General features: G+C 55.1%; 9 protein-coding genes across 9 annotated transcripts; 6 read left to right on the forward strand and 3 right to left on the reverse strand.

Moving 5' to 3' along the window:
- Window positions 1-267: 267 nt before the first annotated feature.
- IWZ02DRAFT_96718 (putative malate/L-lactate dehydrogenase) lies at window positions 268-1,888 on the reverse strand. The gene has a single exon (XM_066771483.1). It carries the CDS (start codon window positions 1,630-1,632, stop codon window positions 559-561), a length of 1,074 nt encoding a protein of 357 aa, XP_066618756.1. The 5' UTR covers window positions 1,633-1,888; the 3' UTR covers window positions 268-558.
- A 256-nt stretch (window positions 1,889-2,144) lies between these two features.
- On the forward strand, window positions 2,145-3,055 carry IWZ02DRAFT_471984 (3-oxoacyl-reductase; the record flags this gene model as incomplete). The annotated part of the gene is made up of 4 exons (XM_066768923.1): window positions 2,145-2,366; window positions 2,415-2,686; window positions 2,744-2,886; window positions 2,934-3,055. The coding sequence occupies 4 exons, from the start codon at window positions 2,145-2,147 to the stop codon at window positions 3,053-3,055; spliced, it is 759 nt and encodes a 252-aa protein (XP_066618757.1).
- A 1,142-nt stretch (window positions 3,056-4,197) lies between these two features.
- IWZ02DRAFT_385335 (CNH domain-containing protein) lies at window positions 4,198-9,278 on the forward strand (the record flags this gene model as incomplete). Its single annotated transcript, XM_066765396.1, has 3 exons — window positions 4,198-7,542; window positions 7,590-9,058; window positions 9,188-9,278. The coding sequence occupies 3 exons, from the start codon at window positions 4,198-4,200 to the stop codon at window positions 9,276-9,278; spliced, it is 4,905 nt and encodes a 1,634-aa protein (XP_066618758.1).
- Window positions 9,279-10,961: 1,683 nt separating this feature from the next.
- IWZ02DRAFT_96545 (dynein light intermediate chain-domain-containing protein) lies at window positions 10,962-13,135 on the reverse strand. The gene is made up of 4 exons (XM_066771482.1): window positions 12,816-13,135; window positions 12,604-12,759; window positions 11,384-12,552; window positions 10,962-11,335 (listed from the first exon to the last, which is right to left on the reverse strand). Exons 1-4 carry the CDS (start codon window positions 12,982-12,984, stop codon window positions 11,198-11,200), a joined length of 1,632 nt encoding a protein of 543 aa, XP_066618759.1. The 5' UTR covers window positions 12,985-13,135; the 3' UTR covers window positions 10,962-11,197.
- A 428-nt stretch (window positions 13,136-13,563) lies between these two features.
- IWZ02DRAFT_494212 (transmembrane BAX inhibitor motif-containing protein) lies at window positions 13,564-14,456 on the forward strand (the record flags this gene model as incomplete). The annotated part of the gene is made up of 2 exons (XM_066770004.1): window positions 13,564-13,731; window positions 13,791-14,456. 2 exons carry the CDS (start codon window positions 13,564-13,566, stop codon window positions 14,454-14,456), a joined length of 834 nt encoding a protein of 277 aa, XP_066618760.1.
- Window positions 14,457-14,630: 174 nt separating this feature from the next.
- Window positions 14,631-15,579, reverse strand: IWZ02DRAFT_462665 (uncharacterized protein). Its single transcript, XM_066768293.1, has 3 exons — window positions 15,388-15,579; window positions 14,961-15,308; window positions 14,631-14,902 (listed from the first exon to the last, which is right to left on the reverse strand). The coding sequence occupies exons 1-3, from the start codon at window positions 15,394-15,396 to the stop codon at window positions 14,735-14,737; spliced, it is 525 nt and encodes a 174-aa protein (XP_066618761.1). The 5' UTR covers window positions 15,397-15,579; the 3' UTR covers window positions 14,631-14,734.
- A 103-nt stretch (window positions 15,580-15,682) lies between these two features.
- IWZ02DRAFT_462668 (uncharacterized protein) lies at window positions 15,683-18,674 on the forward strand. The gene is made up of 4 exons (XM_066768294.1): window positions 15,683-16,356; window positions 16,410-16,583; window positions 16,629-18,478; window positions 18,529-18,674. Exons 1-4 carry the CDS (start codon window positions 16,020-16,022, stop codon window positions 18,601-18,603), a joined length of 2,436 nt encoding a protein of 811 aa, XP_066618762.1. The 5' UTR covers window positions 15,683-16,019; the 3' UTR covers window positions 18,604-18,674.
- Window positions 18,675-19,081: 407 nt separating this feature from the next.
- IWZ02DRAFT_436791 (uncharacterized protein) lies at window positions 19,082-19,576 on the forward strand (the record flags this gene model as incomplete). Its single annotated transcript, XM_066766569.1, has 1 exon — window positions 19,082-19,576. One exon carries the CDS (start codon window positions 19,082-19,084, stop codon window positions 19,574-19,576), a length of 495 nt encoding a protein of 164 aa, XP_066618763.1.
- IWZ02DRAFT_462670 (putative 1-acylglycerol-3-phosphate acyltransferase) lies at window positions 19,133-21,162 on the forward strand. The gene is made up of 3 exons (XM_066768295.1): window positions 19,133-19,962; window positions 20,050-20,147; window positions 20,204-21,162. The coding sequence occupies exons 1-3, from the start codon at window positions 19,619-19,621 to the stop codon at window positions 20,668-20,670; spliced, it is 909 nt and encodes a 302-aa protein (XP_066618764.1). The 5' UTR covers window positions 19,133-19,618; the 3' UTR covers window positions 20,671-21,162.
- Window positions 21,163-22,298: the final 1,136 nt, after the last annotated feature.

The following is a 22,298-nucleotide window of genomic DNA, read 5'->3' on the forward strand; positions in this document are numbered from 1 at the left end:
TCCCATCTCGTCGACTTTGCGGGGATTTAGGGTTGAGCTGGACCAATCCTACGGGGTACGACGTCGCCAGCGAGCCACGGTGGTTACGGGTGGTCGCGATGGCAGACGACAGATTTGTACAACGTTGCATGGGGGCGTCCGCTGCCAAGGGAGCATCCTTCTTGGCCGCGGCTTGATTTTGGGGCATGGCGGAGCTCCGCTGCTCTTGTTGCTGAGAAGCGCGCGCATAAGATGACTTGACTGGGCTTGGGAACGCGCAGCGAATTGGCAGGCTGCATTCGGAACATCATTCTGCGAGCTGCAGGAATTGTCCCGACCCCGGATCTCCATGTCAATCAATGGCTCCGCTCTCCACAAAATTGGCCCGCCAAATGGGACAAGTGTGTGCCAAGACGTGGGAAGCCTGTCTGGGCACACGACCTGGATCAGTGTCAAGACGTCGAGGTATGCCTTTTTTAATGTTTCGGTTAAGTATGCTTCAAGGCTTCCGGAATATGCCTCAGAGACGAACGTTCTGGTACATGGAAAAGGAAGTGATGATCGCCCATCGTCAGATTCTCAGACCATAAGCCTCAAATCAGCCGCTCCAACCATTTGCGCCTCTTTATTCAGAGCCTCTATCTCCGCTTCCACATACGGCATGCCGTACTTCTGGCGCTCTTCCTGCATCAACTGCTCAATCTCACCGGGAAAGTAAATCCGCTCCACTCCAGCCATCTTTTCGCAGCCAACCACGCGCTGATACAAATAATCCATGCGCTCTTTGAAATCTTCCAAGCTCATAAACAAGTCTGGCTTGATGGCTACCAAGCAATGTCCCACGTCGGCGGGCCTTGATGGGTCGTACGGGTTCGTGACGTGTCCCGCAAACGCCGAGCCGGAAAAGACGCCGGAAAAGACGTCCATCATGATGGACAGCGCGGAGCCCTTGGGGCCGCCCATTGGCAACATGACTCCTTGTAATGCGGCGGCAGGGTCATCGGTGGGATGGCCTTGAGCGTCGAGCGCCCAGTCGCGAGGAATGGCCTCTCCGCGCCTCAGAGCCTTGTAGATCTTCCCTCGAGCAGCGACACTTGGCGCCATGTCGAGGATGAAGGGCTTCGACTTGCCAGCGGGTGCGCCGCAAGCCAAGGGGCTCACCCCCATGAGCTTCTCACGACCACCCCACACGGGCAGGGCCGGAGACGAATTGGTAAAGACCAGGCTCATCATGCCCGCGTCCAGAGCCTGCTGTACGACCCACGCTGACATGCCAAAGTGGTTCGAGTGCTTGACGCTGACCATGCCGATCCCGAATTCAGAGGCCATCCGAATTGCAGCCGACATGCCCATGTGGGCTGCTACAAATCCAAAGCCGTTTTTGCCATCCACCTGCGCCACGACCGGGGTCACCTGACTGAGCGTTGGGGCGGCTTTGCCATCAAGTACACCTTGTCGAATTCGGGCGCAGTAGGAAGGGATGCGGTTGATGCCGTGCGTGTCGACGCCTCGCAAGTCAGCGGCGACGAGGCACCGAGCGACTATTTTGGCGTGCTCTGCAGGAACTACTCCGTTGCCGATGAGGACATCCTGGACGAACTTTTCGGCGTCTGCGGCGTTGACGTGAATACGTTTCGGCTGCCCGATGTCCATGGTAGCCGTTTGCGTCGAGTGTTGAACCAGTCTGAAAAGTGAACATGTGAGTAACGAGGAGATGGAGCAAAGGAAAAGGGCCAAGTAAATTTTCTTGGAGATATTGCTGTTCCCGGTGACTCATCGATCTGGATGCATTGCCGAGCAGGTACTTGCAGCATAGGCAAAAAGTCGCTCACCTTTTCACAGGTACGTCTGCAGGCGGTGGATTGTGCGGAGGCGTACAGCTCCCTGCACCTCACACCTGCAAGTGGGGTCTTTGTCAGCCCAACCCCAGGCACGTGGCTGTATGCAAGGAAATCAGCGTGGAGTTGACAACGTTGATGATAAGAATGTACGCATTTCGCGTGGCCCGAGAAAGCCACAGCCAGTGGAGAATCAAGCATGTTTTGTTGGACCCTGTTCTCTTGCGAACTGTGGAGACCGTTGCCTCCGAGAAGCAGCCAAGATGACGACAATGCGCTGCAACATCGTCTTCTCACTTGCCCAACGACTTTTGCACGTCAGTAACCATGTCTGTGATACAAACAGACCTGTCACAGCACGTCGCCCTTGTCACGGGTGCTAGCGGCGGCATTGGCAAAGCGACATGTCTCAAGCTCGCCGAAATGGGTTGCAATATTGCCGTGCACTACAATGCCAATGTTGAGGCAGCAGAGGCCCTTGTCGAAAGCCTGCAACAGCTAGGCGTCAGGGCCAAGGCATTTCAGGCAGACCTGAATGACTATGACGAGGTACCCAGCCAGAATTCTCCATTTCTTGTCAAAATTGACCTTTGGCAGGTTCGTCGACTGCATCAGTCTGTAGTCTCAAAATTTGGCCATCCCTTGATTCTCTTCAACAACGCCGGGACCACCCTCTCGCAGCATGGTCTCAAGTCTGCAAGCGATGTGAGCATTGAAGACTTTGAAAAGACACGGCGCTCAAACTGCGGGTCGGCCTTTCTCCTGACTCAGCTGTGCTTGGAAGAGATGCAAAACAGAGGATGGGGTCGCGTCATCTTTTGCAGCAGCGTTGCTGCATTCAACGGCGGAGTGGTTGGTCCGCACTACGCGTAGGCCTGGACGACTGGTGGCATGATGCAGGGACATTGCTAATCTTCTGAAATCAGATCGTCCAAATCAGCCCTGCACGGCTTGATCCACTGGTTGGCGGGTGCGTGTAGTCAAAAGGGAATCACCGTCAACGGAGTCGCCCCTGCTCTTATCCAAGACACGGCAATGCTGCCCGGCAGCAACGAAGAGTTGGCCAAGAGTATGTTTCTGCGCCGTCGGCGAGAAAGAGTGCTAACCAAGGAGTAGAAATACCAATCGGCCGTCTTGGTAAACCCGAAGAGGTTGCAGAGACTGTCATTTGGATGGTCAAAACGGCATGCGTAACGAACAAGGTGATTGGGGTTGACGGAGGGTTCTTTGCTCAGTGAAAATGTGCAAAGGCGCAGGATCAAAAGGGTCCAACATGTGGGGCCAAGCCAGATGGCTCGAGGTGGACTTCGGCCTTGCCGACAGCAACACTCCACTCCACAGATGAGCTGTAAATTGTAGAGGACGGGGTTTCGGTATGATGCGCCGAACACGCCGACTTGGTCCAATGAGCAAGGTGGACTTGACGCTGGAATTTTCAGCTCAAGTCCAACAGCCGAGTTGGCTTTTTTGAACAGCAATCAAATAAAGCTGACGAGAGCAACCAAACGGCGCGGACACGATGGAAAGAAACGTGAGATTTTAGCGACCAGATAGAGGAGGTGGTGCCGAGCTGGAAATTGATTGTGAATACGGGAAGAAGAGACACAGACGCAATTCAGGAGAAGGTTGAATAATTGACACGGCGAAGCGCCCAATCGTCAGGCTTTGGGTTCAGGCGGGAGCTTGGCGTGCCTGGCGCAGGAGGCGGTGCAGCGCGCGCAAAGAGATGATGGCGGTGGCACAGCCCTTGGATGCTGGGCAGCTTGCTGCGCGACTGCGCACTATAGCGGCGATGCTGTGGAGCATTCGTAGAGACAAAGGGTCTCAAGTCGTCGATGGTCTCGAGTTGGTGGAGAGAAAGAGCCTAGTCCGTACCTAAACCCAAGAGACTCTCATTGGTCCGTGGTCGGGAGGCTGCCGCAGCACCAAACCACCCGAGAGAGCCCTGGGCTATTCCTACTGCTGCTCGTCTTCCTTCTTCACAACACCTCCCCTCTGACTTGCATAGTCCAATATTGCCACAAGCTGCGGCCGGGCGTGGGTCCTTTTCTTTGCAAACTCGATCTGGTCTGCTGTCCAAAAAACGACCGTCGCAACATCTTCCCCGCCGACCTCGTCACCACGACTTCTCCACCTCACGGCCACCACCTCGACCGCTTTCCGCCCCTAACCGTCAATTTTCACTCGAGCGACCTGCGCGACTTCGTCCTCTGCAAGTCCGTCTCGACGCGTACCCTATCGCCCCGCCCATCACGGCGCGCAGACGCATTCGCCGATCGAACACGCGTTGACTTGTTCTATGACCTGGCCCTCTATACATAGCCGTCTATAACCCACACTCGTTGGACATTTCATTCTTGTACCATATACTGCGCCCACAATGGCCCACTACCCAAATGGTGGCCAGTACTGCAGGCCTGGCTCTTCCCAGCAGGAGCAGGGCTCAGCGGGATACCAGACCGCGAGCTACGGTCGCCGGCCAAGCTACGACACCACCGACGAGGCCGCATTTGCAGCAGACGAGAGGGCACATGGCTATGGCAGCATGGGACCTGCGCCGCCGCGACCTCCCAGGCGGGGTACAAATCCTGTGCGACAAGACGCCGAGCTCTTCATAGGAGCAGACCCAAGCGCAAACCCACCATTCGACGCACCGTCGACGCCCCAGAGAGCCGACTTTGGACAATATCATCCTGCGCCTCCCACTCCAAACCATCGAACCGCCTATAATCCCCGTCAATATTCTCCTCCTGTCCAGATTCCAAACCCGCAACAATATGGCGGCGTAAATCGAACACAGTATAATCCGGTTTCATCACAGCCGACGTATAATCCGGCAGCTTATGCGGACCCAAGCCTTGGGCGGGGATCTTCAATCGCTAGTCGCGGCTACGGCCACTCGCCGACCGCCTACTCGACCTCTCCGACTGCTCAGTTTCCCTCGCCGTCTGCCCATCGTCCCAGCACGGCTGATCCTCATCTGTCTCCAACGAGCTTGGCGTCCCGGCATGCCGGCTACACACCGCCCGCGCCGCCTCCTGTTCCTGTTCCACCACATGCCGACGGGGCCATGATGCAGAGCTGGCACGATCCAACGGCGAGACGACCCTCTGCAGCGCAGATGCACTCGTTGCATAATAACCCTTTGCCGTCCCCTCCTGTCCACCAGGGTTACCACCACGGCGCCACCAGACATGATGAGCGGAGGTCCCCCTCGTCACATCACTCCAACCCTCTCCCTCCTACCCCTGGCGCAATCCCTCCGCAGTACTCTCCCCAAAGAATGAACACCTCTGGCCGCCATCCACAGTCTCGGCCTCTTCCCGGCCCGCCTTTGGAAGAGGAGGAACATCAGGGGTATTTTGACGAAACTAATGGACTTCAGGCCCCCTATAATGAAGCGCTCTTTGACGAAGTCGAGAATGCCGTCATGAATGCTGGCGTGTCACCGAGAGGGGATGCGCCGGTCAATGGGGATCGCGGTGAACCACCATTTTACGCATCTTTGGCTGGAGGCTTGACGACAACCAATGGACACCCTCCGTACGAAGAATATGTCGACAGTGATCCCGAGGCCGCGTATGGTGTGGCCATGTTGCAAGAGCAGGACAATGGCTTCTTCACCAGCTACATGCCTCCGGTTCCTGCTCAGCCTGGTCTTGAGTCTGACCAACAGAGCGACGACTCGTTCCCTGGCGTGGATGTCAGCACGTTTGACGGGACAGGAGCCGCGGTTCTGGGTACATACGGCATGACCCCCACAGAATCAGCGTCTAGCACCGCTTTGCTGGATCGATCGCAAAGTCAAACTCACACCATGTCCTCTTCGGGTTCCATGCGCCAATCGGGTGAGACCAGCGACGTGGACTACGACCCCTACATGAGAGTTTCTGGGGCTGCCAGAACTGACACCTTTGGAACTGGTGGCTTTGCCGATCCGACCATGAGCAGACGACGCAGCTACGATGAGGGTGATGAGACTAGTCTGATGAACCAAGCCGCTGGCGAGCCACCGGACATGTTTTACCATCCTGGAATGCCGACAAGACCTTTGCCACCACCACCAGTTGGAGACCAAAGTTTCCATCAGGGCATGAATTTCCAGTATGACACCAACCGGGTGCCGTTTCCCTCGAGTCACGATTATATTTCCACCCCCAGCGGCGCAACGGTACCGAGGTCGACGTCTCTGGTCAGTCACAGCACGACGCAGCAGACTATTCCGCCAATTCGGTCGAAAACGGATGCGGAGGAGCGCAGGTTGCGCAGCACGCAAATGCGTGCACCTGCGCTTTACGAAAAGACAGATTCGAGTGGAGATAATTTGACGCCTCCAACAGGCAGCACCATTACCCTGGACCTGCCTGCACTTCCCACTGGAAAGCGCTTCAGCCCAAGCAAGCTGACCCCCAGGGACTTTGCCAAGTGTTCTGAGCCATGGGCGCTCAGTTCTATAATCTCTTGGCTCCGAATAATGGCCGAAGGAGAGTCAGATCTCAAGGAGCACTTGATTACAGACGGCTTGGTTGCGCTTTTTACGCACAAGGTTCCGACGATGAATGTGGCAGATGCAGAATACTTGGCCGCGCAAGTTGTCGAGGAGATGTACAAGGTTGGAACTCTTGAGCATGTGGAGGAGTGGCTCAAATTCAAGCCTGCGACGACCTCGGGCGTGATATACCAACTCACTGGAAGCGGATGCTACGCGTCGAAACTTCACGACGTTCACACTCCTGGTCGATGCTACGCACACCACTGCCAGAGGACCTTGAAGAAGATTGACTTGCGCGCCCAGCCGTCAGTGAAGCAGACGCCTGACTGGGCTACTTTTTACAAGCTGAAAAAGGAAAACTTGGAGGGGGTCAATCAGAAGGAAGTCACAAGGCAAAACATGCTCCACGAAATCGTCACGACCGAGGACAACTACATGGAATCGTTGAATGTGCTGCGCATCGTGTACCGCGATCATTTGATGCAAATGCAGCCACCGGTGATCCCTCCAAAGAAGCTCAAATGGTTCATTCGGGACGTGTTTGGAAAACTGGAACCCGTCATTGGGGCAAACGAGGAGCACCTCCTGCCCCAGCTTAAGTACCGTCAGCAAGAGCAAGGACCTTGGATTGTTGGATTCAGCGACATTTTTCGGGAATGGATCCGCAAAGCAAAAAGTGCTTACATTGAGTATGCTGCTGCATTCCCGTATGCGACCTTTCTCATCCGCCAAGAGTCGGAGAGAAATATTTTGTTCCGCAGTTTCCTCGACCAAGCACGGGCAAACAAAATGTCCAACAAGCTCGCATGGGACAATTACCTCAAGTCGCCAATCACGCGTCTTCAGCACATTGGTCTTCTGTTGAACACTGCGCTCAAAAAGACGCCCGATGGCGAGGAGAAGAAGAATCTCAAGATTGCCATTGATGAGATCAAGCAAGTCACGTTGGAGTGTGATGCGAGAGTGGCAGATATGACACGAAAGGTCGATTTGACGGATCTTCAGACCAAGTTGATTCTGCGGCCCGGTATGCAGCGAGTGGAACTCAACTTGAACCACTTGGGCCGCGAGCTTATTTACAAGGGCGACTTGCAACGCATGGGCGGCACGCGCTACACATGGCTGGAGGTCCACGCTCTGCTGTTTGATCATTACCTGGTACTGGCAAAGACGGTGTTGCACAGGGAACCTGAGGGAGGCCCGAAGCAGGAGCGATATGACGTCTCGCGTTTGGTGAGTGCAAACAGACTTAGTCATGGATTTCGCTAACGACGATACAGCCTATCCCGATGGACTTGTTGGTCCTTGAAAGCTCAAACGACGACCCTGTAGTGAGGTCGTCGGTCAAGGGTGTTTCGTCTGTATCGACAGCCTCCACGAGACCCGAGTCGAGACTTCGCGCTGGATCCAACGCAAGCCCCGCACCGCTGTCACACGCCTCTACCAACTCGTCCCTCAACTCGGGTCTGACGAGCTCCTCGGCAAACAAGGGAATGGTGGTCAACACCGTCCTCGAGAGTCCCAAGGACGAGAAGATCATGTACCCCTTCCGAATCAAGCATCTTGGAAAGGAAGTTTACACTCTGTTTGCTCCAAGCGCTCAAAATCGCCAGGAGTGGTGTGAGAAGATTCTCGAGGCCAAGACCAGGCACGCGGCTTCATTGTTTGCACAAAATGCTGAACCATTCCGCCTTCGTGTCATGGCCGACGCGGCTTTCGCCTACGATGGCGGCTCCGCTGGTTCTTCTAGCATCACAATCAAGGGCACTCCCCTCGACCGGGCGATTGACGAAGTCGAAAAGCGGTATGCCAATACCGGACGGCCTGGTCCCATTTGTCGAGCCAAGGTCAATTGCGCGACGGCCTTTATGCAGCCCAACGGGAAATCCATGGTGGCAGTGGGAACAGATTTTGGCGTCTTCATCTCGGAGGTTGACAACTCTCGTGGCTGGGTAAGGGCGATTTCCATGTCCAAGGTCACCCAGATTTCGGTGCTCGAAGAGTTTAGTATCATGCTCCTGATTGCCGACAAGGCATTGATTGCATACCATCTCGACCTCGTCTGTCCTGTTGGAGGCGTGCCTCCCAGCGACAGTTCGCGGCGAGCTCCCCAAAAGCTCTCGGGGTCCCGCGACGTGGGCTTCTTTGCAACTGGAAAGATGAAGGATCGCACGCTGGTCTTTTACAAGAAGCGCGAAGGTCTTTCGTCAACTTTCAAGGTTCTCGAACCTGTCTTCCAAAAGTCGACCGAGAAGAAATCGCGCTTCCTCCGCACCGGCCGCACCGACTTCTTCCGCGAATATGACGACTTTTACATTCCGACCGAATGCTTCGGGCTCAACCTCTTCCACTCCTCGCTCGCCATCTCCACCTCCAAAGGCTTCGAAGTACTCACACTCGACAAGAAGCAACCTTGGAGCGTACCAGACCTCCGACAACCTCACGTCGCCACCATCAACCAACGCCTACAGAACCTATCGCCGCTTGGCATGTTCCGCCTGTCGGACGCCGAGTTCCTGCTCTGCTACGAAGAGTGCGCCGTCTACTGCAACAAGCACGGCGACGTGTCACGCAGCGTGATCATGGAGTTCGTCGGCAAAGCGCGCAGCGCGGCGCTATACGGACCATACGTGCTACTATTCGACCCCGACTTCGTCGAGGTGCGCAACGCGCAGAACGGCCGTCTGCGTCAGGTCATCCCCGGCCGCGAAGTCAAGTGCCTCGACGACGGCGAAGGTCTCGGCGGCACGTGGGCTGCGGCGGGCGTGGCGCCGACGCTCGCCAACGGTGCCAATGGCTCTGGTACTGGTATGGGGAGTGGTGGTTATCTTGAGCAGAGTCAGTCGGGTGGTGCTAATGCGGGCTCGTCGTGTCCGAGGCGGACGGTCAAGTTGGCCATGCAGCATCCGCGACATGAACGTTGTCAGATTGTTGTAGAGTTGTTGCTTAATGAGGGGCAGAGGGATTGAGATGGGTGAGCGAACGAACGTGTTCAGAGTGAACGTGTTTGGAGCGGAGCCAACGGGAGCAAGGAAAGAAAAGGGAACGCTACTGCGGCACGCGGGGCGGGTGGGCGGACGTGCGACCGGACATAGAGGGAGGCAAGTCCATCTAGGCGGTGGGCCTGACGTATTTTGGACCATGTCACGCATGCCGTTGATGTTATTTCTGTTGTATATCAACTTCTTACCCACTTTTGCAATTGTTCCCTGCATCTTTTCCCAATCTCCCGGTCCTCTGCTTCGTCGATCAATGTTTTCGTCTTCTTATTATTATTCTTCTTCTTCTTCTTCGTCGTCGTCGTTGTTACTGGTGGGCATTCGTTTTTTTTTTTGTTTTTTTTTTTTATAAAAAAACCCCCTATCATGTTCTCTGTTTGTTTGTTTGTTTGACCCCTTATGTCTGGTCTAGTCCGTCTGATCTATCTTGGCCTGAGATATCGGAGTGAGTGGACGGCAGTGGTTAGTGGTCAGTGGTCAGTCGGTGTGCTTGGTTCGGGTAGTGCATGGTCTACGTCTGTATGTCGTTGACAGATCGTATTCCAGGTAGTTGCGCACATGTGATGGGAAGAGGATGAAAGTAGCTTTATCAAGTACGTAAGCGCGCGCGCGCGCGAGAGAGAGAGAGAGAGAGAGAGAGAGAGCGCGATCGAACCGAGCAAGAAACAAGGATTGAAAGCAAGATCTGACTGCTGACGGATGTTGAATTGATGTCTACTCTGCTCCGCACTGTATCATACAAGCACGCGATCTCAAACGGCCAAAGTACATGTGTCGCTTCATCACGGCATCTTCTCAACTCATGTGCAGACGCTGATGATATGAAGTTTGGTTTATCAATTCTTTTTGTCTTTTCAACTACATACGTACGTACGCACGACGGGCGTTTTTGCGCTCGCTTGCTCGCTCGCTCGGTCTTCGACGCCAACCAAGTAAGGTGGGTAAAGTAGGTAAGGTAGGTGCCGTGTGTTGTGTCAGGAGGGGGGGAATCTCTCGTTCAACAATCAATCAATGTGAATCGATCACACGCGTACGTGCGTGCGGAGAGCCTTTCCGCCGCTCGTTTGTCTGTATGTCTGTCTGTCTCCTGCGCCGGCTCGTCCGTGCGTCCAGCACCGACTCTGTGTCTCGTCGCAAGGGTACCTCGCCAACGACGGTCCCTCGTCCCCTGGATCGTTTCGTGGCGGAGCTGTGGCTGGTCTGCTCGCTCGTATCTTCTGGTTCCCCGCGGTCTCCGGCGCGCGCCACTTGGTGCGATGCTTAGGCCGTTGCGAAGCCTACGAAGACTTAGTCGAGCTCCGGACCGCGCACAAATGGCGCATTATGACGGAAGCCGAGTTGAGCCCAGACCAGTCACGGGTCAGCGAGGAGATCATCCAGACCAGATTGAGGGGCAGACCAAGTCCGCGACGTGTTGAAGAGGGTTTGAGAGGATCAGTTGCCTGAGAGACCAAGGCTGATTCCGGAAGCTTTTTTTACTTCTTCTACGGCCGGCCCCAGTCATGCTCTCGAATGAGCTATGTCGTGGTCGGCAATCATCCACTCTTCAGATCCTGGCATCCAAAAGTCGTCGTTTAGTGGTAAAAGGTGAAAAGGAGAAGTTGAAGGTGGAGCGAGTGTCGAGGAGTTTCATCTCCAATGACGCGAAAGGTTTGAGGAGTTTGGGAGTTCACAATTTCTGTGCCCATCGGTGGTGGAAGTCGTAGAGGTATAGTGGTAATCAGGTCGTCAGTCGAATAGAAGTTGGTCAGTGCGTTAGTTAGTCATCATCCGTCGTGTGGTTGCTGTGGTCGTGCCATCAGGAACTGGCAGGGCTCGTTCATGGTATCGAACGTGTCCATGCAAAGTCCTGGAGCGCAGGATCTTGATTTTAAAGGCTTGCACTCTCCTCACGACCGCGGGCTGCTCGTCTTCTTCATCAAACCCGCGAAAAAGTTTGCAAGCCGTTCGTTTTCTGTCTTGCCGTCATCAATCGGACTGGTGACACCATCGTCGCCAGCACTGGCATCGCGTGTTGCCTCGCGATCCTGCATATTCTGTCAGTGAGTTCTTTGCGGTGAAGAAAATTTACACACCTTGAGCCGCTTGAGCATGTCGTCGGCGTCCACCTGAATTCCGCCCATGTTGAATTGCACAGGACCAATGTGCTCCTCAACCACACCAGACCCTGTTTCGCGAGGCGTGACAATACCGCTTTCGTTTCCGCTTCCCTGATGCGAGTGACCTGGGTTTCTTGACTTGTCTTTGTTACCCGCATTCTTGCTCTTCTCGTCCTCTGCGCGCAGCTTGTCGAGCACTTCGAGTTGCGAGGTAAGGAACGCCTGGTTGTCCTGTGACTCGATTTCGATCCCATTGGCTGCGTTGAGCTGTTGAACTGGAAGGCCCTGAGCAAGGAGGGAGTCCCTCGTGGGATCGTGAATCGTCTCCTCAAATACTGCAACGGCCGGCGACTCTTGCTCTGCTGGAGCTCCGTTGGTCTCGCCGTTGAAGAATTCCTCGCCTTCTGACTCGCCGTTTACGGGTGGAGGCGTGCGAACTTGCGGAGCTTGTATGTCGACGGACCATGCTTGGGAAACCGCCTCGGCGTCAAAGCCATCGCGCAAAACTCGAATCTTGCCCCAAGAATCCCAGTTTGGCGGCACGAGAACACGGTCTCTGTCAATGACATTGTGCTTGAGCTGCTTCTTTTGGAGCATAGACTGGATGCCCAGGCTCGAATGAATGAGAGTTTGCAGCGATCCTGGTGCCTCGGGCATGGTGTAAATGAGACTGGCGCCGTGCTTGAGTAGAATTGTGCGCATGTATTGCAACACAAAGTCAAATTCCTCCTCTTTCCACGCCCTCTCGCGCTCCAGAGTCTCAATCTTGTCTGCATTTTGGCACACGACACAAAGAGGAATTCCCAATGGTTCGTCCCACTCGCCGGGGCCAATTGGAATGGAGACATCTTCGGTCCCTGTGCCCGCAGAGCCATCCAGGTTGTTTTTGCGACCACGATCTTGCCATGAGTTCATATTCTCTTCCATAATGTCCTTGCAGCCGTCGTCGAGAGAGACTATGAGAGAGCGCAATACACGGATCCATTCTCGCAGTTGGCGCACCCATTGCCAGGGTTGCGACCAGTCGAGCAGAATTACGATGAGCATGTTGGGCAAAGTCCTGGGAGTGAGGAGCGGTTTGAGCAGCGGCGTAAACGAAGGAGATGGGTCTGTGAGGAGGTACAGGGACATTCGTGCGAGTATGTCTGGCTGGATCAGCATTGAATCACCGCATTTTGCAAGGCCACGCAACACACCATCTTGATCTGCGTCCAAGACGTCCTGATAGGTATAACCAAGCGCAAACTGGTTGGCGACGGGAGGCTTGCGACCACGGTCCGGCGGCCTCCTGCGGCCATTTTCATCCATTGTTAACGAGTCGAGAAAGTCCTTTTGCGTCTCTGGAGTGCCGCCTGCGAATGTCATTGTCAGCGCGGTCTCGGATTTGTTGGCGGCGGAGGCGGTGTACCCAAGACCAGCAAGCTCTTTTCCGGTAATCGCTTGCCGCTGGAGACTCCATCCAGCATGGAGGACCAGATGTTCTTCTTGGTCTCATCGCTGCTGCGCGGGCGCGTGGGCGAGTTGCTGCTGCCGGTGGACCTGTGGCTGTAGGTGGATATGCGGTGTGAAGCCGACATGTTGACGGGGTCAGGCAGCGACAGGCGGGGGAGGGACCTGAGATGAGTTGACGGGGAAACTTGGCTGCAGCAGGACGTGTAGAGCTATCTATCTGACCATGGCGCGGCGGGCGGGCGAAGTTGACGAGAGTGGAGTGGGGACTGGAGTTTTGGTTACATGTCCTGTCGCGGTCCCGGCGTGAGGTCGCTGGGGGGACGCGCGCAGACCTCCCAGCAGCGAGGCGGGAGGCTTGGCACTCGCTGGACGAGCACGACCTTTTAGCTGACGACAACGCTGGATGATGTAGATTGTACCTTTCCTGTCCATCTGCATAGCCACAATGGCGTTGATTTGCACGTGGGCGAGTCTTGAAATCATTATTCTGGGTTCCAGCAGCTTCTGGCGCCCGTGATTAGAAGCCCCGCGCTGCACCAAAGACAATTGAAAGCTGCGGCGCATCCCGCCCGCCGTCGCCTCATTCTCTCCCATTGCGCCCGCTCCTGCTGTGGATCCTTGCCATGTCCATCCCAACATCTTCGGCCTCCACCTCTCCACCCCCTCACACTCCAAACACCACCACCCATCCCAACTACAACACCATGGCCGCAAACACCAAGTTTCAACCAGTCCCGCAGCGCGACTCGCTCGACGACCAGCACCACTTTAGCCACCCGCCACCCGCCTACGAAGCCGATGCCTCCACCAACGCAGCCCTCCTGTCGGGCGTTGCGCGCGGCGAGGATGACAACTTGCCCGATGATTTCAAGGTAGACAACCACGCCCCCCCAAGTTAGTTTTTCGTGGACCACCGCGCTGACTGTCGCAGTTTGGCGGCGTCGTCGCCGAAGCCACCCTCGACATCCGCATGGCCTTTGTGCGCAAGGTCTACGCCATCCTGACCGTCCAGCTGCTCTTTACCGCATTCCTCAGCTCCATCTCCTTCTTCAACGTCACCTACCGAAACTGGATCCAGACCAACCAATGGGCTATGTGGGTGTCGCTTTTCGGTGCCATCGGCTTCATGCTGGCGACGTACTGGAAGCGCAAGTCGTATCCCACCAACCTGCTCTTCCTGGGCGGATTTACTGCGCTCGAGGCCTACAGCATCAGCGTCATCACATCCTTTTATGAGAGCAAGATCGTGCTCGAGGCCGTCATTTTTACTCTCGCCATCTTTGTCGCCCTCACTCTGTTCGCTTGCCAGAGCAAATATGACTTTACCGCATGGCAGCCGTACCTGTTTGGCGCCCTGTGGATTCTGATCATGTTTGGCTTCATGTCGGCCTTTTTCCCCTACAACAACAAGGTCGAACTGGTATACGGCATCATCGCTGCCCTCATCTTTTCAGGATACGTGCTGGTAGACACGTCGCTCATCATGCGCCACTACCACGTCGAGGAAGAGATTGCCGCCGCCATTTCGCTCTACCTTGACATTATCAACCTGTTCTTGGCGATTCTGAGGATCCTCAACAGCCAGAACAACAACTAGCATGTCGATGACTAGGCCTAGAATGACAATCGAGTTTGATCTGTAAACTGGATCGAGACTGAGAATGGGCACCTGGCGGCGTTGGACTTGGTTCTGGATTTCATTGGTTGAAAAGCGTCTTGTCTTGATTCATTTCCTTCGTTCACGTAACATATCAACAGAGTCAACGAGCTCGTTTTCTTGATCTCCAAGGTTTGTCATTTGTTGCAGCAGTGACATGCACCGCTCCGATTGTGAGGCACGTTTCCCGACTGCGACATGCTGTCGAGACTCCCATCTCATCTGTACTGCACCTTTTGGCCCCTCTTCTCCATCTTTTGCTGTCTCTTGCTGCCAGTCGCGTAGCCCTGGTCCGGCGAGCCTGCTCCCGCCAATCCTGCCATGCTCTGCCTGGCCCCTGTAAAGGTCGTGTATGCCAGATACGCCGAATAGAGCGGAATACCAGCCTGTACAGTGCCTGATTAACAAACGCCGCACACAATCCAAACAACAGCACCAACATACCCATAGCCACCAGGCTCTATCGCCTGCGGCTGCCACCAGCACCAAGCATCCATACGTCCAGTACAGCACATCCCACATCCATTCGGTCATGCCCTGGGCCTCGAGGTCCTCACCAGCGCGGCGCAGCTCGCCCGTCTGCGCATCGTGCGTGGGCCGCGACATGCGCTCAAACCAGAATTGAATGAGCCATGAAGGCGTCGACAGGAGGATATAGGTCAAGAGGGAAGAGCGCGTGAATGGGCGGAAAAGAAGGCGCGTCAGAATGAAAAAGGCGTGGATCCCAAGGGTCAGGAAGAGGGTCCGGTTGAGGGTCGACTTGTTCCGAGCGGCGAGCTGCTTGAGCGATTTCTAGATTCTGGTCAGCTGGTGTTTTTGTCCAAGTTTTCGAGACGCGATTGAGACCTTCTGGGGACAGGGAAGAGCTTACTTGAGCCATGGTGGGGTGACGAGCTGTGAAAGAGCTCGCAAGGCCGGTCAATCGGTGCGGAAAAGAGCGGGAAGAAGTGGACGCAAGGACTGCGCGGAATTGGAACTGAAGAAACGACAGTCGCAATGAAATGCAAAAGGCCACACACGCGACGCAGGAAATATAATTGTGGGTGACGTGCGGTCGAGTTGGAGTTGGGCGGAGGGATCGCTGGGGGAACTGCGGACGTGGCTTGGCGCGATCAGCAGCCGACGACAGCCACTCGCACCCTAACAACAGAACAACACAAGCGCCAGTCCATCATCGCATCTTCCGTTCTGTCCTGCCACCACCTCGAGCCCTCTCCAACCAACCCCCCGCACCCGACCTCCTCCGCCCACGTTTTCCTCTCGCAGGAACCCTCCGCCCATGTCTTTGCTCCTCTAACTGCTCTCCGCGCTCCTGTCGCACCAACCACGTCCGCCTTTGTCGTCCCGACGCAAGCGTATACCGTATACCTCAATCCCGGCTCTCTCCACCGCCAACGCTTCGACATCTTCATGGCTTGATCTGCTCGATCCTCTCTGCACCTATCAAGGACGCACAACTAAAACACTCTCTCCGTTGCCGCCGCCCGAATCCTACCTCTCGCCATGCCGCCTTCCAACCCTCACGTGGCTACCCAACTGCGGCAGCTCGTTTACTACCACCTCGACAATGACCTCATTCACAATGCGCTTTTCATAGCCGGCCGCTTGCACGGACAAGAGCCGCGAAGTGCCGACGCTGCGCATCTATTCGCCCTCTGCCATTTGCGACTTGGCAACCTCAAGGCCGCCTACGACTATAGCAGAGAAAAGGGTTTCCGAGGTCACCACTTAGGCTGCGCATATGTCTTTGCGCAAGCATGTCTGGGCCTGCAAAGATATTCCGATGGCATCACAGCGTTGGACCGCGCCCGTGGATTCTGGGGTGGCAGAAACCACTGGAGTGAGTTTTATGTCGTCGACATCCATCATGGGTTGCTGACGTGAGGCTGGCAGATAAACATTCGGAAACAGTGAGAAGACACGTGCCTGATGCGGCGGCTGTAAATTGCCTTTTGGGCAAGTTGTGGCGCGCGCATGGCGACGTTTCCAAGGCCATTGCTAGCTATACTGAGGCGCTTAAGTTGAATCCCTTCATGTGGGATGCTTTTATCGACCTTTGCGACACGGGTATGAGGAATTGCATGGACAGGGAGTGAAGGCTAACTTTTCCAGGCGCCGTCATTCGCACTTCAAACATTTTCAAAATGACGCCGGAAATGTCTGCATTTCTCAGCACAAGTTCTCTAAACGTCATGGCCTCGGATTCGCCGCCTGGCCACTCCAACCTTGCGCCGCCGGGGCCAAATGGCTTTTTTACGCCCGGCAACGACCCCTTCAACTCCTCAATACCTACCGGTACAAGGAATGGCGGTGGTTTGTTTCCCAAATTCAATGGCTTCAACGTTCCAAATGGCAATCCGGCTCACGCTGTGGATGCAGAAACGCCCGCAGCCGGCAGCGGATCCTACGATGAGGACGTCATGATGGGTGAAGCGGGTGGCTCGGGTCTTGGCAGAGCCACGACGGAGCCACCTCACGCGCCGGTGAGGAGATCACGGCAAGCGCCGACACTAACCGACTCTGGTGTTGACGTGCCAAAGATGAAGTCGATGACCACCAGGAGCCGAGTTCGGTCAGGAACAGACACCAGTGGAAACGAGGAGCCTTCAAAACCGTCCACAACCGCTCAAAAGCGCACAATCTCGGGAAACATGGCGCAGTCCAGCACTGCATCGGCTGCACCGACGTCACAGCCTAGAAGGAGCCACCGCCTGATGCAATCCGTCCAGGATCACATTCGCCCTTCGAGCAGCCGGACCTTGAGCTCAGCAAGAGACGTGGAGACCAAGGAGAGGGAAAAGAGAGAGATGCGGAGAGCAAGATTGCCAACGGCGGCTAGAAGCAGCAAAACCAGCGCAAACTCGGGGGTCGGAAGAGTCATCAGCGGCAACAGGAAGCCGATTGACGTGGCAGACCGAGAACGGGACCTGAAAGAGTCGAGGCCGGCAAGCGTCGCTGCTGGAGCCGCCTCCAAAGCACCTGAGAAAGAAACGCAGGCTCTACAAGAATTGGCCAAGGAAAAGGAGGCTCTGCAGTGGCTGTTGGAACTGTTCGGGAAGTTCGGAAGCGGATACTACCATCTGAGTCGATATTCGCTGCTGGCTGCGTTCAACGAATTCACGGCGCTCCCTTCATCCCAACGAGAGACTCCCTGGGTATTGGCTCAGATCGGCAAGGCGTGGTTTGAGCGCGGACAGTATTCAGAGGCTGCCGAGATTTTCGAAAAGGTCAAACAAATGGTCCCGTCCCGAATGGAGGACATGGAGATCTACTCGACCGTCCTATGGCACTTGAAACGCGAAACGGAGTTGGCGTACCTGGCGCACGAGCTGATTGAGGCAGATCGTCTCTCTCCACAAGCTTGGTGTGCCATCGGAAACTCGTTCTCACTTCAACGGGAACACGACCACGCAATCATGTGCTTCAAGCGGGCCACACAACTGGACCCCAAGTTTGCCTACGCCTTTACTCTGCAAGGACACGAGCACGTCGCCAATGAGGAGTTTGACAAGGCTCTCCTAGCGTACCGTAACGCCATTTCGGCTGACCACCGTCATTACAATGGCTGGTATGGTCTGGGACGAGTGTACGACAAGATGGGCAAGTACGACATCGCCGAGAAACACTTCAAAAACGCGGCACAAATCAACCCGACGAACGCGGTGCTCATAGTGTGCATCGGCATGGTTCTGGAAAAGATGCGCAAACCGCAGGCGGCGCTGCGGCAGTACAGCATTGCGTGCGAGCTGGACCCGAAGAGCGCCTTGGCTCGGTTCAAGAAGGCGCGGGCGTTGATGAATTTGAGGCAACCCCGGGAAGCGCTGGCAGAATTCGAAATTTTGAAAGAGCTGGCACCCGACGAAGCCAATGTCCACTTTATGCTTGGACGGCTTCACAAGATGATGGGAGACAAGACAAATGCCATCAGGCACTTTACGGTGGCGCTGAACTTGGATCCAAAGGTATGTTTGTCTTGAGAGCAAGCAGAATGTTTACTGACTGCCGGTTTCAGGCGTCCCAATACATCAAAGAGGCCATGGAGAGTCTCGAGGACGACGGTGATGATGACGAGTATGACGAAGTATGAGGTCGTCGCACAACCCGGACCTGGTCATACTTCGTCTCTAGCCCCCCCTTTTTTTTTTTTTTTTTTTTTTTTTTTCCCTAGCATCCGGCATTCTTCATTTATTAGCAGGCCACTCGCAGGACGGGACTTCGTATGAATGACGCGGTCACGGCTGGAGTGATTTGATACCACGAAAGCGAGCATCTTGGCGTTTGATTGGTTTTATTTCGTCTTTTGGCTACCGACAGCACCCGCATTGGGCGGCGTTATTGGGGGAAAAGCAAGGGCTGGAGAAGGAGAGGATGCTTGTACAGTCGGAGCTACTCCTAGGGGTGGTATTTTTCTGCATGGGAGGCTGGAGTAGGGGACGGGAGGGGACGTCTTGGGCGTTAATGCAGCATTGGAATCAATGCGTATGAAAGTGAGCAGTCACTCATGTCATTCATGTCATTTCATTTGGACCAAACAGACCAAACGAACGGAGCGACGGACCGCTGTCATGCTGCCCTCCCTCACCGCCTGCCTGGGCGGCTGGCGCGTGCACTCAACCACATGCTCCCCGTCCCTGTCGGCCAAAGCCAAGCAAAAGAGTGCCGACATTTCTTCCTCAACACCACCCCACACTCTGCTTTGGGCCTGTCGTCCCCATCGCCCTGCCTGCTCTCGCCGACCCTCAACTTGCTCGAGTCTCGACCTCTCTCGCATCTCTCCGACCCTTCTTTCCGACTCTCCTCCCCTCCATCTACCGAATTTCGCCCTCCCACCACCTTCGGTCCAATTCCCCGCCAACCTCAACAACCACGACCCAACACAAGGCACCCAGCCAGTCGCCTCGCACGCCCCTCTCACGCTCCGAGCTTCTCCGATCCCGCAAACTATTTCCGCAACCACAACTCGCGGCAGAATACGCACCTACCAACCACGACAACGGCGCGGGCAGCGAGCGCCAACTACCAATCACGGACGCGGCAAAAAGAAGGGAAGAAGAGAGTGAAAGAAAAAAAAGGAAAAGAGAAAAAAAGAGCACACCCCGGCGATGGGCGGCCTCCTCAGCACCACGTTCCTGGCCGTCATCCTCTCGCCGCTCCTGTTCCACATCCTGTCGGCGGCCACGTCGCCCGTCGTGCCGCCCGTGTCGAGAATGCTGTCGTTTGCCGCGCGCGCCATAGCCGGCTTCACGTCGCTGCTGCTGTGCGCCGCGTACGGCGTCGTGGCCAGCGCGGCGCTGCGCGTCGTGGGATACGGCGGTCTCAGCCAATATGTCGTCGCCAGGGCTTTTAAATGGACCATGTGGTTGACGACGGGCGTCTCGTTCCAGGTTGTTGAGGGCGAGGAGTATCTAAAGACGAGGCCGGCCGTCTTTATTGGTAACCATCAGACGTGAGTGGGCTTGATCTTTTGGGGGGCATATGAGCGCGAGACAAAGGCGGGCGTAGCGTATGCGGGATTGTGTGCTGACTTGCACAGTGAGCTCGACGTCCTGATGCTGGGCTGCGTCTTTCCTCCTTACACGTCCGTCTCGGCCAAAAAGTCTCTCAAATACGTGCCCGTTCTGGGGTGGTTCAGTAAGGCAGCACCAATCCTTCCTCTCTCCAACCACAATCTAACACATTCGCGCCAGTGGCCCTCTCCAAATCTGTCTTCATCGACCGCGCCAACCGCACCAACGCGCGCGCCGCCTTCGACGGCGCCGCCAAATTCATGCGCGAGCACAAGCAATCCGTCTACATCTTTCCCGAAGGCACGCGGTCATACGCCGAAAGCCCGGAACTACTCCCCTTCAAAAAGGGCGCCTTCCACCTCGCCGTGCAGGCACAAGTGCCCATCGTTCCCATTGTTGTCGCCAACTACAGCAACGTGCTCAACATCAAGAAGCGTATCTTCTCGAGCGGCACTATTCCCGTCAAGGTGCTGCCACCCGTGCAGACGGCCGGCCTGACGACGGCCGATGTGGATCGCCTGACGACGGAGACGCGCGAGGATATGTTGACGACGTTGATCGGCATGGCGAAGAGCAGTAATGGTGCTCCCATGGCGATGAAGGCGGATGGTGGCGCGTCGCATCAGCCGGTTAAGAAGGAGTTGTGAGGTGTGTGCGGTGTTTGGCGCGTGTCTATGCATGCGCCTTTTTTCTGAACTCACCGCAACACCTGCCTTTTTCCCTACCCATTTTCCGGCCTCTGCTGTCTGTATGTACAAGAGACAGACGGATAGACGAAGGAAGCATGCGGTTAAGCACCCGCCAGGCAGGCGCGGCGGCGAACAAAGGGCAAGGACGAAAGACGGGCAGTAGACCGGGTCAAGTAAGCAAGCAGTCGACCGTGGGTGGCGGGGAGGAGCAAGGAGGTAGAGAAGCAAGCCTTCGGCTCATCACTCATCAACAAGATTCAAAATCCCCAAGATTTTCCAATCTAAACAAAATTCCAACATCATTCCACCACGCACGCCCACGCCACGTTGCGCTGCGGTCGGTTAGACATCTGTGTATACACGTGTGCGTGCATACGTTTGTTAAATACATTACAAGGCCACAGAGACAGCTATGAGACAAGTCGTCTACGTACCCGTTTGCTCACCCACTCCACTCCCCTCCCCTCCCTCACCACAACGTTCTACACCTCATCTCATCCACCTGCATCAACCTCCACCTCAAGTACAGACTGCACAGAGCAAGTCAAACCACGTCAAACACGCGTTCCCGATACGTCCGTCCATCTGCATGTAAACGCTTACCATGTCTTGCACGCTCGCACGCAAGAACCTATCCTGCAGCCATGCCATGCCGTGATGCTTAGAGGTTCGGAGAATCGGAGGATCGGGGTTCTTTGGTCTCTTTGCGCAGGGTTTAGATGGGTGGGTGGGTAGGTAGGTAGGTGGGTAGATAGGTCGACAGGTAGGTAGGTAAGCAGGTAGGGATAACTCCTTTCTACCTTTTATCTTTTACCTTCCAACTCATAGCATAGGACGGGCTTTCGTCTCTCCTGCTTGAGCTCTTTTTGGGTGGTTTATTTCGCTTTGCAAGCGTTCTTTTGGACTGCTCTTTTCTTTTCTTTCCTGTTCATTTCTCTTTTTTTTTTATTTTTTTTCCCCTTCCTTTTTTCCTTGTTTTCCCCCCTTTTTTTCCTTTTTTTTTTTCTTCTTTTTTTTCCCTTTTTTCCTTTTTTTTTTCTACTTTTTTTTTCCCTGTCCATCTGGCAATCTAGCAATCTAGTAATCTGGCAATCTGGCTATCTGGCAATCTGGCTATCTATCTATCTGTCGAACAGTTAACTTATCTTATCATTCCTCGTCCTCCTCTACTACTGCTAGTGCTACTACTTATAGGATGAAATATGGGATGGGAGGAAGGAAGGAGGGAACGAGGGAAGATGAGTAGGGATGTGTGCATGTATGGCACATGGATGAGCATGCCATATCATCTATCTGCTAGATGGATGGAAAGGGAGAAAAGGGAAGGGAGAGAGTAAAGTGACGCACGTATATATAAAACACAGGGGAGCAAGCAGGACAGAGTTGGAGAGATCCGAATCAGAATCTCGCTCGCTTCACGGCCGGTCTGGTCTATTATTCACGTGTGTTTGTTCTTGAATTGCAAAGTGCCCAACTTTTCCATTCATTGCCCGGCTATGCTATGCTATGTTATACCAGGCAGGCAAAAAATGCAATGCAGCTACATACTACTGACATATCTATTTACATATGTATGCATCCGTCCA

Source organism: Phyllosticta citriasiana (assembly GCF_038021145.1).
Source record: "Phyllosticta citriasiana strain CBS 120426 chromosome Unknown IWZ02scaffold_16, whole genome shotgun sequence".
In the NCBI taxonomy this organism is placed as follows: domain Eukaryota; kingdom Fungi; phylum Ascomycota; class Dothideomycetes; order Botryosphaeriales; family Phyllostictaceae; genus Phyllosticta; species Phyllosticta citriasiana.

Coding starts and splice junctions, on each gene's coding strand:
- IWZ02DRAFT_96718 (XM_066771483.1), bottom strand. CDS start 1,632: ATGGACATCGGGCAGCCGAAACGTATTCACGTCAACGCCGCAGACGCC.
- IWZ02DRAFT_96545 (XM_066771482.1), bottom strand. CDS start 12,984: ATGTCGGCTTCACACCGCATATCCACCTACAGCCACAGGTCCACCGGC. Junction 12,760..12,815: donor AAAGAGCTTGCTGGTCTTGG/GTACACCGCCTC, acceptor TGACATTCGCAG/GCGGCACTCCAGAGACGCAA. Junction 11,336..11,383: donor ACATGCTCAAGCGGCTCAAG/GTGTGTAAATTT, acceptor CAGAATATGCAG/GATCGCGAGGCAACACGCGA.
- IWZ02DRAFT_462665 (XM_066768293.1), bottom strand. Junction 14,903..14,960: donor ATAGAGCCTGGTGGCTATGG/GTATGTTGGTGC, acceptor GGCACTGTACAG/GCTGGTATTCCGCTCTATTC.
- IWZ02DRAFT_462668 (XM_066768294.1), top strand. CDS start 16,020: ATGCCGCCTTCCAACCCTCACGTGGCTACCCAACTGCGGCAGCTCGTT. Junction 16,357..16,409: donor GGGTGGCAGAAACCACTGGA/GTGAGTTTTATG, acceptor TGAGGCTGGCAG/ATAAACATTCGGAAACAGTG. Junction 18,479..18,528: donor CGCTGAACTTGGATCCAAAG/GTATGTTTGTCT, acceptor TGCCGGTTTCAG/GCGTCCCAATACATCAAAGA.
- IWZ02DRAFT_462670 (XM_066768295.1), top strand. CDS start 19,619: ATGGGCGGCCTCCTCAGCACCACGTTCCTGGCCGTCATCCTCTCGCCG. Junction 19,963..20,049: donor TTTATTGGTAACCATCAGAC/GTGAGTGGGCTT, acceptor TGACTTGCACAG/TGAGCTCGACGTCCTGATGC. Junction 20,148..20,203: donor GCCCGTTCTGGGGTGGTTCA/GTAAGGCAGCAC, acceptor CATTCGCGCCAG/TGGCCCTCTCCAAATCTGTC.